The sequence below is a fragment of the Megalopta genalis genome, chromosome 5 (genome assembly GCF_051020955.1).
Source record: "Megalopta genalis isolate 19385.01 chromosome 5, iyMegGena1_principal, whole genome shotgun sequence".
Lineage (NCBI taxonomy): Eukaryota > Metazoa > Arthropoda > Insecta > Hymenoptera > Halictidae > Megalopta > Megalopta genalis.
Window position 1 is genome coordinate 6,780,739 of NC_135017.1, and position 13,885 is coordinate 6,794,623.

Sequence of the window (13,885 nt, forward strand, 5' to 3'; positions counted from 1 at the left end):
ATTCCTCCGCCTCCGTCCCGCCTAACACTCTGATCCTTCACTTGCAAATCTCACCATTCCGCTGATCTTAACAATAAATCAAAATCCCCGTACGCGCAATTGAAAAATCTCTCGACAAATTGAGGATAATGCTATGATTTATTTTAATATTATTAAATGTTCCTAATATTTGCTCGTCAACTATAAATAATGTCAAATAACTAAGACACCGTTAAGTGTCGCCCTACATTTAACAAATCAATAATTGTCGTAAACAATGTGAGAAACGAGTGTCGAACATTTGTAAAACGCAAACACGGCGCAATAAATACATGCTATTATTATATTTGAAGAAATAAACAACGCTCTCGAAGACAAAGTCAAATACAAGCGTCGATCGTGACTGAAATAAACCACACTAATAACAAACATTAACCAAGCCAATAATCCTGGAAAATCGATCGACAGCCTTGCAATCGAATCGGGGGATCGAAATGGCGGAAATCGCGTGGCCGGAGGCCGGCGCGATCGATAAAAGCGGCGGTTTCTCTTATCGGAATAATTGAAAATTTGATTAATTGGTGTTTGGTTAATCGAACGCGATGCCGCGCGACGCGGCGCGCGACCACCGGCTCGTATAAACGGTGTGTCACAATTAATTCCGTTGTGAAAGCGCAGTCATCTAGCCGCGGACAGTTTACACCGCAATCGGCCGCCATGGTGTCCGCCCTAACAATGCATGTGACGGTTCCATTATATCCTCTCCATTCCCGTCATCGTCGCTACGATCTCTCCCCTAAGCCCCTCTTTCTCCCTCCTTCCCGTTTTCACTTCAGTTTCGCGGAGGGAAATTCTTCCATCAAATGCACGTGGCACACACACGGTCACACATACGCGTGTAATGGCGCCAATTTATACGGTTTCCGGGGCTGGCCGAACCCCTTCGAATTTCAGAAAATACCCTCGGCCAATTTTGCAGCCGTGTACACAGCGGTCGTGACTTCGTTTTCGCGGAATTTCGCGGATTTGGTATTCCGGTGACGATTTCGATTTTCCGACCATTTGCGTGTCACGGTGCTCGGAATTAAAAATTGTTGAATGTTTGCTGGAACGTTTAGTTTATACGTTGGATACTTGTTGAGATATTTAATTCGAATCGTTCGTATTTATCGATACGTTTCATTTCGATCTTTGATATTTATGCGAATATTTAATTTCCACGTTCGATATTTCCTAAAATATTTTCCATCGATACTTCATATTTATAGAAATATTTAAATTGGATATTTAATATATCCATAATTAATTTCTATGATTTGAACTTTGTCAATGTTTAATTTTCTTAAATCGACGCGTCGTTGTGTTAGTCCTGATAAAGTTGATTTATTGATAAATAACATATCTGGAATTTTAACGATTTCGTGATTTTATCAATGACATCTTTCTCTATTGTTTGTGATCTTACTAATTGAATTTCAATTGAACAGTTTCGTACAAATGTTTTCCGATTCGGTCAGCCATGTAAAGAAAGAACCGCGGAAAATAAATCGAAGGCTGATAAGACAAGTAGAATGGGGTCAGTGTGTCATTAAACCCGATCAAGTAGAATAGGCTGTATATTGATCAGACAAATATTGCCGTTGGGCCAGTGTCACGAAATAATTAATCTGAAATTGAAGAATAATATATCAGCAGTGGTGGAATAATTTATTAGCAATGGAAGAATAATTAATTTATTGTCGGAATAGTTTATTAGCAATGAACGAAGTAGAGTAGATCGCACATTGGTCAGGCAAATCAAATGAAACTGAAACGTGATCAATAACCTAACACGAATATTACTATGTCATGAACCAAACAAAATATATACCAATATATAATACCAGTCCAACAATTTATTAATAGTAGAATTGTTTAATATAAGAATTAATCAAATGCAGCAGAGTGTAATCTACAATCAGACGAGTCGAATAAACGAAACATCAACCGTCCAATGAATATGACTCCGTGCACACATGCAAAAGTATTTACGGAAGTAGAACAGGTCGGTCATCAATCAGACGAGCGAAATGAGGTCAATACGCAACTAAGAAAATCGAATGAATAGAACGGTGAACACACAACGTTAATCAGACACGAATAAACAGCGAAGCGAGACGATTCAAACAGGACCCATGTCCTCGAATAGACTCGTTGAAATATTAACGGAACAACTAAAATAAAATGTCAATAGAATCGATAAGGTAGAACGAGTCGTTGCACTAGAGAGCCAGGCCAAGACAAAAGAAATGTAAGAGTATATGGGATCGACGGAGCAGAACCGGGCTTCCGCGGAAGGCAACAAACCGAAATGAAGTTCGCTGTGGATTAGTGAAGCAGAAGGGATTGCGCTGGTAATCGCATAAGTGAAATGAATGTTTCGTTGTAACCGGTGAGGCGGAATGCACACGTCCACAGATCAGGAGAGATTAATGTCGCGCGTGATTAATATAATATAGAATGGAAATATCTGTGCCGCGCTCGGTCAAAATGAAGTCGTGTTACGTATGCTCGATGAAATTGGAGAGGTCCAGCAACGATGAGACAACTGGAATAACATTCGTATCGTGCGAAACGGTCGGACGAGTAAAACGAGATTTGTACAATGTAAACGTAAAATCACTGTAAATTAATTACACGAATAAAGGAAATTTTGCATTATGTAAAATAAAATGTATCTAAATTAAGTACGGGTAAGTGAAAGAAACTTTGCATCGTGTAAAGTAGAATTAGTCTGAATTAACCAGACACGTGATATAAGCTTTCTATCGTATAAAGTAGAATCGGTCTGAATTAATCAGACAAGCGAAATAAGCTTTCTATCGTCTAAAGTAGAATCGGTCTGAATTAATCAGACAAGTGAAATAAGCTTTCTATCGTCTAAAGTAGAATCGGTCTGAATTAATCAGACAAGTGAAATAAGCTTTCTATCGTATAAAGTAGAATCGGTCTGAATTAATCAGACAAGCGAAATAAGCTCCCTATCGTCTAAAGTAGAATCGTTCTGAATTAATCAGACAAGTGAAATAAGCTTTCTATCGTACAAAGTAGAATCGGTCTGAATTAATCAGACAAGCGAAATGACCATATGCTGTCGAAAGTAGAATACACCTGCATTATTCGGACAAGCAAAATTAATATTAGATATAATCGAAGTAGAATGTGTTTGCATCAGTGAGACAAAAGAAACAAAGCGTGTGTTTTTCTATAAAATAGCAGAGAGTACGAACGAGAGGAATCTGATAGAATCGGTGACAGTAGAACGAGTTTACACGAGTCAGACTTAATAGAAATTCTATGTAACCATTCAAGTGGAATGAGCTACAATAACCAGACAAACTAAAAATCCACCGAAGAGTGGAATAAGTTTGCTATAGTCAGACTAGTCAGATAAAGTATACATTTGGTACAATGAATTCGTATTAATCAAACAAGTTAAACGAAAGCCACGACTAAGTAGAAGTGTTTTGCATTAGTCGCACAAGCAAAAGAAACCTAATACTGGAATATAGACAAAGAAAGTGAAGACAGCCTGTCAACGTTGACAGGATATCAAGTGTACCCCGGCCAGATTGGTGAAACTGAAACGACATTCCGTCTGACCAGGCAGAGTGAGCCCGCATTAGTCAAACAAGAGGACACATTCGACTACACTAATTCTCTAATCAGCCGAATAGGAGACGGAGCACAAGCATTCCAAGTAGAACGAGCCGGAAGTAATCAGACTGATCACACAAAACCCTTGTACTATAGGTTACAGTGGAAGAGGTCCGCGTTAATCAGCCGAACGAAATTAAAATCGCGCGTTGAAGTGGAACGAGCAAACAGTAATCAGACAAGACGTGATTAGAGAAATTAATTAAATAAGTGTCCGAGCTATCGATCCAAGTAGAACAGGGCGACATTAGTAGTCGGCCGAACGAGTTTAAAGGTCGCATGTCGAAGTAGAACGAGTCGGGATAAATCAGACAAATTCATGACAATCAGACAATTCACTCGGCTCTCGATCGAAGTGAAATGAGTCTGTAATAGCCAGCCAAACGAAATGAAAATGGCTCGTTGAAGCAGAATGAGCCGAGAATAATCTGACAAATAATAGGCTGAGCTGTGTAGGTAAGAGTAGAACAGGTCCGCAATTAGTCGGCCGAACGAAATTAAAATTGCAAGCTGAAGTAGAGAACGAGTCAGAATGAATTGGGCAAAATTGATCAAAAATCCTCGGCCGTCGATCGAAGTAGAATAAGCACCCATTAGTCGGGCCGAACGGAATGAAAATCTCGGGTCGTCCAATTTAAGCGAGACGAAATAGACGCCGGAGTGCTCGGACAAATAAAATAAACGATGGAGTGGAACGGACCTGCGAAACTAGTCGGACAAAAAAGAAAACAAAAGCGAACGTGTGCGATAATGAGAGTGCGATGAGGCCCTCGAATTTATGAAACACAAGCAGAGCGCCAACCTATATCCCGCACGGAAAAGTAGAATAAGCTCTCCAGGCGATCTCGTAAAAAGGAGAACGATGGACCTGGGGACTATAAATACCGAGCGGGAGACGAGTCCCTCTTTTCTTCGAGATCGTGGCTCGCATTAATCACTGAAGCGTATTGAATACCGTTTCTTGCTAGACAAGCAGAACGAGGTCCGTTCATGGCTCTGTACATGTAGGATGAGTCCTCGTTTCAGGCGGACAAGCAAAATGAGGTCTGCCCCTCGGGCTATCGAGTGAGATACCGTAGCTCGCTGATCAGACCGACAGGTCTGGGCAAGTAGCACAAGACTTTCCTGGTCAGAGTCGACGCAACTACGTTGCACATTATTACCAGACCGTTTCGCGAATAATCGCAGGCTACGTTATCACCCTCCCTTATCAGTTGCTACAACGTTTTCTTCATTTATTTCACGACCATTTCCAGCTACAAATTAGCGAGTTAGCAATCAGCAACTGGTAATCAAACATTATTTTAAGTAATTATAATGCTGTTTATCACTTGCAACTATGTTTTCCTTCATTTGTTTAATAGTTGTTTAGTTGCAAACCAGTGAATTGTTCAAGGGTGAAGGAGGATTATTTTTAGTAACTCCTCGACGATTTATCATTCGCAACAATAGTAGTTCAACTTTGTTTGATCGTAGAAATTGTTTCTTATCAATTGCAACAATGCTCCCTCGTTTAATTAAGATTGCTTATTTTCAAACGAGTAAATTATTCGCAGTTTATTTGCTACAATGTTTATTCCCTTTTATTCAAACGTAGGAATTTTTTCTTACCAATTGCAACAATGTTCCCTTATTTAATTAACACTAGTTATTTGAAAACGAGTAAATTATTCGCAATTTATTTGCTAGAATGTTTCTTTCCTTTTGTTCGACCGTGAGAATTGTTTCGTAACATTTGCAACAATGTTTCCTCGTTTAATTAACATCGCTTAGTTGCAAACGAGTAAATTATTCGCAATTTATTTGCTAAAATGTTTCTTCCTCTTGTTCGACCGTTAGAATTGTTTCTTATCAATTGCAACAATGTTTCCTCGTTTAATTAACATTTCTTAGTTGCAAACGAGTAAATTATTCGCAATTTATTCCGTAGAATGTTTCTTTCCTCTTGTTCGACCGTGAGAATTGTTTCTTATCGTTTGCAACAACGTGTCCACGTTTAATTAACATTGATTAGTTGCAAACGAGTAAATTATTCGCAATTTATATCCTAGAATGTTTCTTTCTTCTTGTTCGACCGTAAGAATTGTTTCTTATCTATTGCAACAATGTTTCCTCGTTTAATAATAATTACTTAGTTGCAAACGAGTAAATTATTCGAGGGTAGTGGAAAATAATTCCTATATATTTCTTATTTGCAACAATGTTTCCTTCCTTTGTTCGATCGTAGGAAATATTTCCTCTTTATCGTTCGACATCTGCAACAATATTTTCTTCATTCAATCGTTACGATTTAATTACGAGCAAGTAAATTATTCACTGCTAATCGAACATCATTTTAAGTATTTTCTCAACTGTTTATTATTTGCAACGATGTGCCCTCAATTTTATCGAGTCTTGATTGTTTCTTTCGTCGCGCATCACTTGCAACAATGTTTCTTTGTACAATCGAAACGACTTGATGACATATAAATAAATTATTCGGGTACGACAGAAAATCTTATTGCATATTTTCGTAGCTGTATTCAACTATTTTGAAAATTTTATTTATAAATATGTAAAATATGTTGGCGCAGGTATTTCAACGTCTTTCGTTTTAGTTTAATTGAGACGATGCACTTTTCAGGAGGTGGAAGGTTGTGAGTAGATCTTTAATCGATGATTATTATGTTATTTTATGGCGAGCCAGCTACTTGCAAATAAATTTAGAGTGGCACTTACGACTTCCGTTTGCCGTCGAGGACGCGTTTTATATTAAAGCATCGCGCTGGGACGGCGCTTACACTTGTTAAATCGATCCGAAACTTGAGCTCGGTTAAAAGGCCTTTTATGTCACTCAAGTTCTTAATTAAGTTCACCGAGACCCGGTACCGGCCGCCGAGGATGTGTGCACAAGTGAAAGAATGGCATTCTCAAGAAAGGCCGAAGAGAGGCTACGCTGGCATCTATCAATGTTTCTCGCGCGGAAAATGAAGTAACACTTCTCAGAACCGAACGAGCCTCATCATCCCTTATGGCAGTTATATATTAAATTGCAACAAAATTGTTTTCTCTTTTAGTTCGTATTAGAAAATATGCCGGGAAACGGATATTGAAAATTGAAGGAAGTCAGGAAACTAAATATGCTCGACATACTTTTGCTTCCATTTGTAGCAAAATAGTATCTACTTTTTTAATTAAGCTCGAAGGAAATGAAACAGAGCGAACACTTTCCAACAATGTAGACAAATTTGAGAAATGTTGTCTTTCGGATTTTTAAATGCTGTAGAAATTGCACAAAGTAGCAAATTTCGCAATTGTACGCTAGTTTTGTATAACAAGTTGCCAATAACTTTTGGAAAGCATTTAAGTACTATTTTATATAATTTCTAAAATTGAAAGAGGCCAGAGAAGATTTTTGAAAATATCTAAATCGAAAAATGAACAAATCCTTTTCGAGTTTAAATAAAGTGTCTAAACAACATTGTTGCAAAAATGATGAGAAATGTATTTTTAATCAAATTTGCGAAAATAGGAAAATTTTTGTTTCGAATTAAAAACTTAACCAACTTTTTAAATTAACGTACAATTGTAAATAACGTTAATAATTATGCTAAGTATATTTTTAATTAAATTTGCAAAAAGGAGATTTTGTTTTCAATTGAAGAATGAACCAACATTTTAGTAGATCGAATAAAAGCTCTAAGCAACATTTCTGTGACAAGAATATAACAAATAAAAGATCACAATTGAATTTGCAAGAAAAGAGAATTACATTTGTTTTCGTTCAAAAAAATATGCCAACATTGAAGATATTTTTGAAGAATGAATATCTTCAAAAATATAATAAGTGCAGTATAGACAAAGAAACGAAGGAGAATTAAATTTTTGAAAATCTCAGGGCTTCGACTGTAATGTTTCGAAATCCGACAGAAACCGGATTAGGCGAATCCGTGTTATTTTTCGTGCGGTGGACTCTCGCGGCGGTTCGACCCAGTGAGACAATCGATCGACTGAATCAACTTGTCGTCCAATTAGCAAGGATAATCGTTCCTTTGTAAATTTTCCTCGTTCCCGAAGTTTCTTCATTATCCCAGATCTGTTCCTTATCCTTCCAATCCTTTGTTCGGTAGGTTCTTAAACAAAGTTTCGCTCTGAAACAAATCGCTTCGTCACCGGCCTTTCCCGAAACTTTTTCGGGACACCCCATCCACGGTTCCTTATCATTTGCAACTTTTCCCAAGTCTATAGTAACGCCCAGATCGCGAATCTTTTTTTGCAAACCTTTCTTACCTATTATTTTATAAAATTCCTGGTAAAAGCGTGATCTCGTCTTTTGTTCTTTTTAACGCTGCTCCGTTATTTGCTAACATTTCGCAACAAGAAAATTGCTACAGGTAGTGCAACATTTGTACTTTCGAATGAGCCATTCGTCGAAGAAAAAGCTCCGTTCGTTTCTCCCCAAAAAATTCCCCAAGATCGTGTTCGTCCAAAATTCACCGGCGATTCTTTAAAATCGCAAAAGTATCGTACAAATAATTTAATTAAAATTGCTGATGTCGTTATGAATTTAAGGAGGAAACATTACAAACTCCTTTCTGAACTCAGCAGGAAATTTTCGTACATTTACGAAGCAAGCCGGTTTCGTGCCAGAGGTTTTTAAATCGCCGAGACCCGAAAAAATTGGATAAAGTCGCGGCGCGGGTTTCGCCATTTCCCGTCGATCATGGCCTGAATGATCGAGGATCTGGGCGATTTCCAGGTCGCCCGCGATCCGAATACTTGGGTCCCTATTACGTGACGGGACACGCGAAGTCACCGTGAACAGATGGCGACCGTGGCCGGTGACCGAAAATCTCGAGCGACGATTTCCGGGGCGCGGGGGCTGTCGCCGTACAAAGGCCCGGATCGCGGCGGCGAAGATCGTCGGAAAATTAGGTTTATGATACGTCGATCGCTATCGAAGGGGGTCCGGGGAACGGGGAGCCTCGGAGATGCACGTGGTCAGCAGAAACACGGCGAGGAAAATGCGCCGTCTAGTGCCTCGTTCCTCGGTCAATTACGCGATCAATACCGCCGCCATCTTGCACGTTTCCTTCGAACTGCAATCCCGGTCCTTTGATGCACCGCTTTTTGATGCAGCGCGCCGTTGCAACCGCCCCGGCCAGGTGCGACGCGATCCCGCACTCGCTATTCTCGTTTCAACATTTCCGGTGGACATTTTTACTCGTTCGCTCGACATTGTGTCCTGTGGGTCTTGAGTTCGATAAAAAAAGTTACGATTTTTTACGTCTGAACGGAACTGCGACGGCACTTTAAGTTCTGCAGAATGTTGCGATAACGTTGTAGATAGGCGTTCCAGGATGCAGTGAAATTATAATTTTGTAGATAACGTTCTGATCAAGTTACAACTTGCCTTCAACGTTGAAACGCGGCAGCAACTTGCGTACAATGTTGCAACGAAATTGCAACTTGCTCTCTACGTTGTGCTAAAATTGGATTCGCAAGTGACGTTGCAATTTAATCACAAGTTCCTCACAATGTTGACATAAAATGTACAATTTGCATATAACGTTGCCATGAAATTGCAACGAAGCTGCGACGAAATTACAACGCGCCCATCACGTCGCCATAAAATTACAATCTGCACGTAACGTTGCGATATCGATGCAATTCGCATATAACGTTGCCGTAAAATTACAAGCTGCATTCAAAGTTGAAATAAAACTGCAAGTTGCGTGTAACGTTTAAATGAAACTGCAACTTGTGCAACGTAAGGTTTCAATCAAATTTCAACTGGCCGTCGACGTTGCAGAAAACATTACAACCTCCATGGAACGTCGAAATAAAACTGCAACCTGTACACAACGTTGCAATAATTGCAATTGTCTGAGATAGAATTGTAGCTCGTGTACAATACTGCAGCGGAATTACCACTTGCGTAGAACGTTGCAATGAAATTACAGCTCGCCCGCGTCTTTTTAATGGAACTATTACTTCCTTATGGCAGACGTCAATTTCTTTTTTACTTCGCAATTCGATAGCAACAAAGTTGCAATTTCCATAGAAACTTGTCAGGAATTTTCGAGCACGAGAATATAAAATAGAGACTTTAACAATTTTACAGCTTTGCAAATTTTATAGTGCAATGACTGCGGAACTAAAATAATTCTTCGTTGCTGTCTTTAAATTGATATTATAAATTGATATTGTTTATCAATATAATTTAAATTGATACCATCGATGATTATACTGTAATGAAAACCACTTGAAATATCAATATGCAGACCCTTGTAATTTATGCAAAACAAAAATCAGAACCAGTCAATTTCCCCAATTTTCTAACGTAAATGCTCAATATAATAAAATGAATGATAAATGAAGCCACCGTGATTTATTTATTCCTGTAATTAAAGTGACATTTACTGAGAACCATTAAACAGTAAAAGTCATTCGAGGTCGCAATAATGGCAACTTGGCAACTTATGGAATACAAAATGGTAACCTGTCGATTCCATAATTGTTGTAATATAATTGCATGATAAAGAAATAAATAATAAAGTGCATAATAAAATGAATAACAAAATAAATAACGAAAGAAATAACAAAATAAGTAACGAAATTAATAAAAAAAATGAATAACACAAAATTAACAATATACTGCGTTATAAAATAAATAATAAATGGACCTACCACAACATATCTCTGTCATTCATGTTTCTGTCATTAAACTGACGTTTCCGGGGACCGTTAATTTATCTAAAGCATAACAACAGTGTCATAAATTTTGCAACGTACTCATACAATAATAAAACGACCAATAAAATGAATAATAAAATAATTAATAGAATGGAACGTTCGGAACAATGGAAAAATGAATAACAAAATCAACAAGAAAATGAATAATAAACGGATCTAGCACATCACGTTCATCGAGTCATTTTCGTTGCACCGTGGTTTCCGTTGACGCGAATTCAAAGTCCCTCGAAACTCGGAAGATCGATACCGGCGATCTAGCGTAAAATAATTCGATAAAACGAGGCGGCTGGCTAATTAGCCGGCCGGCTGATTGCGGTGGCATGGCGGTGTGGTTGAGCTCTGTGCGATGATTTTCAGTGCGTGCTATTCGGGACGTTCATGATCTGGTTCGCGAGCATCACGATAAACCTTGGGCCGACGTTTTTGAGCGGGGCATTGGCAGCGAACACCGAGACGGGGCACAACGCGCCGAGTTGCCCCCTGGTGCACGGCCCTTTCCGGCATTACATACTGAACGCCCTATGGATCGCTATCAACATCATCTGCGTCGCCCTCACGCTGATCCATCTCAGGAAGCTGCACAAAGATCTCACCAAGGCGAACGTCGAAGCGGTACGTCAGCCAAACCCTTCCCTCTCACTGATCTTTTCTCAGCAGCCTCGGGTGTCAGCTCGTGGTGCAACTGCAGCCACCGACCTCCGGGCTGATTTAAGGGGGAACCTGGGTGATGGATCATTTTCGGTTTGCTCTGAATTATTTGTCGAAAATTATTGTGACGTAGTGCTGCCTTCTCGTCGATCGAATTTTATCCTTAGTTTCTGTAGTTAATTACGTTTTGATATTGTTTTGAAATTGCACTTCTATGACGTTTTAGCTGTGTTAGAGACATTCTTGACTGTAATTTTCCTTGCACTTGCGTAATGTTTCAAGTGCGTTTTGACGATCTTCCTGTTTTTCAATTGCATTTTTCGGTTCTATACATTGCACTACTCTCGCCATTTTGCTTATCACATCTCAATGCACTTGTCTGACTTTTTAATTATATTCTAGTGTAACTTCGGTTCTCCAGTTTGACACTTGTAATCTTTTAATAACGCTTCAACCATTTTACGATTTTCTAATTTTCCAATGATATTCACTAATAATATAATAACTGGCTAATTGTAATCTGCTAATTATACTTCAACAAGGTTTCAATTTTCTAACTGCACGGTCCTAATTATTCAGTAATATTCTAGTGACTTATCAATTTTCTAATTGCACCGTTCTAATTTTCCAATAATATTCTGTAATAATATAACAATTGGCCACTTGTAATTTTCTAATTATGCATTAAAAACTTCTCAATTTTCCAACTGCATTTTCCTAATTCTCCAATAATATTCCGTCAATTTTTCAATTTTCTAATCGCACTAGTCTAATCTTCCAGTAATATTCCAAAAACTTTTCAATTTTCTAATTGCACTGTCTTAGTTATCCAGTAACGTTTCATTGACTTATCAATTTTCGAATTGCATTTTCATAATTTTTTAATTTTTCATATTCGCAACTTTTCGATTTTCCAGTTGAATTTTCCTAATTATACTAATTATATTCGACTGTCTTTCGAGTTTTTCACTTATGGTTTCCTCCCGATTGTCTAAATATACGTAAATAACTTTACAATTTCTTAATTAGATTTCAATAATCTTTTTCCTGCATTCGAATTGCACTCTCGTAATTTACTAATTATATTCTGGTAACTTTTCAATTTCTTAATTGCATTCTGTAATTCTGTAACCTTCTATTTCCTAATTGGATTCATTCATTTTCTACCATTCTAGTGACACACCAACAACTTTCTAATTTTTGTAATTGCACTTTTTCCATTTTTCCACTTAAATTTTAATAATTTACCAATTTTTCAATTGCATCTTCATCATTTTATAATTATATTCCAATTAATCTTTAATTTTCTAATTTATTCTGTAGCTTATCGATCACATTTTCTAAATTATTATATCCAATACAGTTTCGTAATTTTCTAATTACATTTTCCAATATATACTGTAATGTTCTAGTTACATTTTCCAATATATACTGAAATTTTCTAATTACATTTTCACAATTTTCTAGATACTTTCCAATAATTTTTCAATTTTCTAATTGCATTCCTCTAATATTCTAATTATACTGCTCTTTCCTATAGACTGTCATCTGTATATCTTCCAATCTTCCTAATTAAATTTTCTCAATTTGGGATAACAGAACATCTGAAACTTAAAATAACACCAATATTCTAATTAGATATCACTATTTTTCCAATTACATTTTACCAATGATCCAATTACAATTGTTCCAATAATCATAAATTTATTTTATATATAATAATTTTAAATCTCTAATTTTCTAACGTTCCAATTCAAATTCATCTAATCTTTGCCACCTTATCTTGCTAATATTCTTCTAATTACATAAAATCGAACTTACCTAATTACTTCGATAACATTCATCCAATTTTATTCCATTATATTTGCATAATTCTCTAATTCTATCTCCTGACTTTCTCTCGCTCACGTTGCCCTAATTTCTCAAACATACGTTTTCTGCTTTACAGTTGTACCATGAACTACATCCCAGCCTGTAATTAACGTTCCATCAACTGGTGTATACGATATTTCCAGCGATTCCTATCGGAGATCAATTCACTCATTGGCCACTGACAAAAATAATTGTTTTAATTAATCGTCAAAATAGAAAATTCTCGCACACGATAAGATATACCGAGCGTTCCAATATTTTCTGATTAAACCGTACCACCAATATCTCTCGCGCATGACAGAATAAAAACAAATATTGCCCGGCATTCATCTGACAAAACAGATCTAGAGACGTCACAAAAGGATGACACACGCGTCCAATATGAAATTCTATTGCGTTCGCATTTTATTTGCACATGTTCCGTATGAAACATGACTTCCGCTGATCCTCTGTCACTAACATTTTATTTGGTTTGTCGAACGTTTTCAATGTAACCATAACATCGGTGAAACTTGTCTGGAAAAAATGTTCCACTTGCGCGCGACTTTTCGACAACGTCGAAAGTTCCGTACAAAGATGCATAGAAAGTTGCAACGAAATTACAGTTTTCATACATCATAGCGATGAAATTATGAACTTGACTGCAGCGCTCCGATAAATTTTGCGATATGCATCGAATTTTGCATACAAAATCAGCTTTAGCCATAATGTTGCAATTACAATTTTCGCTGGTGTATTAAGTTGCAAATAAAATTACAATTGGTCCACGGCGGTGAAACAAATTTCAGTTTGCATGCAATGTTGCAGATCAAATTACAAATTGGTTGACAACGCTGCGACAAATTACAATTTTTGCATACAACGTTGCAATTTCGATCGTCGTTTTCGTGCAACGTAGCAACTTCGATTATATCTTGCACACAATGTTGCGATAAAATTACAAATTCTACGTACA

General features: G+C 37.5%; 2 protein-coding genes across 5 annotated transcripts in view; one reads left to right on the top strand and one right to left on the bottom strand.

Annotated features, from left to right (window-relative positions):
* LOC117226405 (midasin) overlaps positions 1 to 13,885 on the bottom strand; it is a 140,626-nt gene that overhangs the window by 104,039 nt on the left and 22,702 nt on the right. The gene's annotated exons all lie outside the window — the stretch shown is intronic.
* LOC117226382 (uncharacterized) overlaps positions 1 to 13,885 on the top strand; it is a 91,603-nt gene that overhangs the window by 62,906 nt on the left and 14,812 nt on the right. For all 4 annotated transcript variants that reach the window (XM_033480672.2, XM_033480665.2, XM_033480647.2 and 1 more), the window contains exon 4: positions 10,768 to 11,022. In XM_033480672.2, coding sequence (XP_033336563.1) covers positions 10,768 to 11,022 — 255 coding nt within the window. The remainder of the gene's footprint in view (positions 1 to 10,767; positions 11,023 to 13,885) is intronic.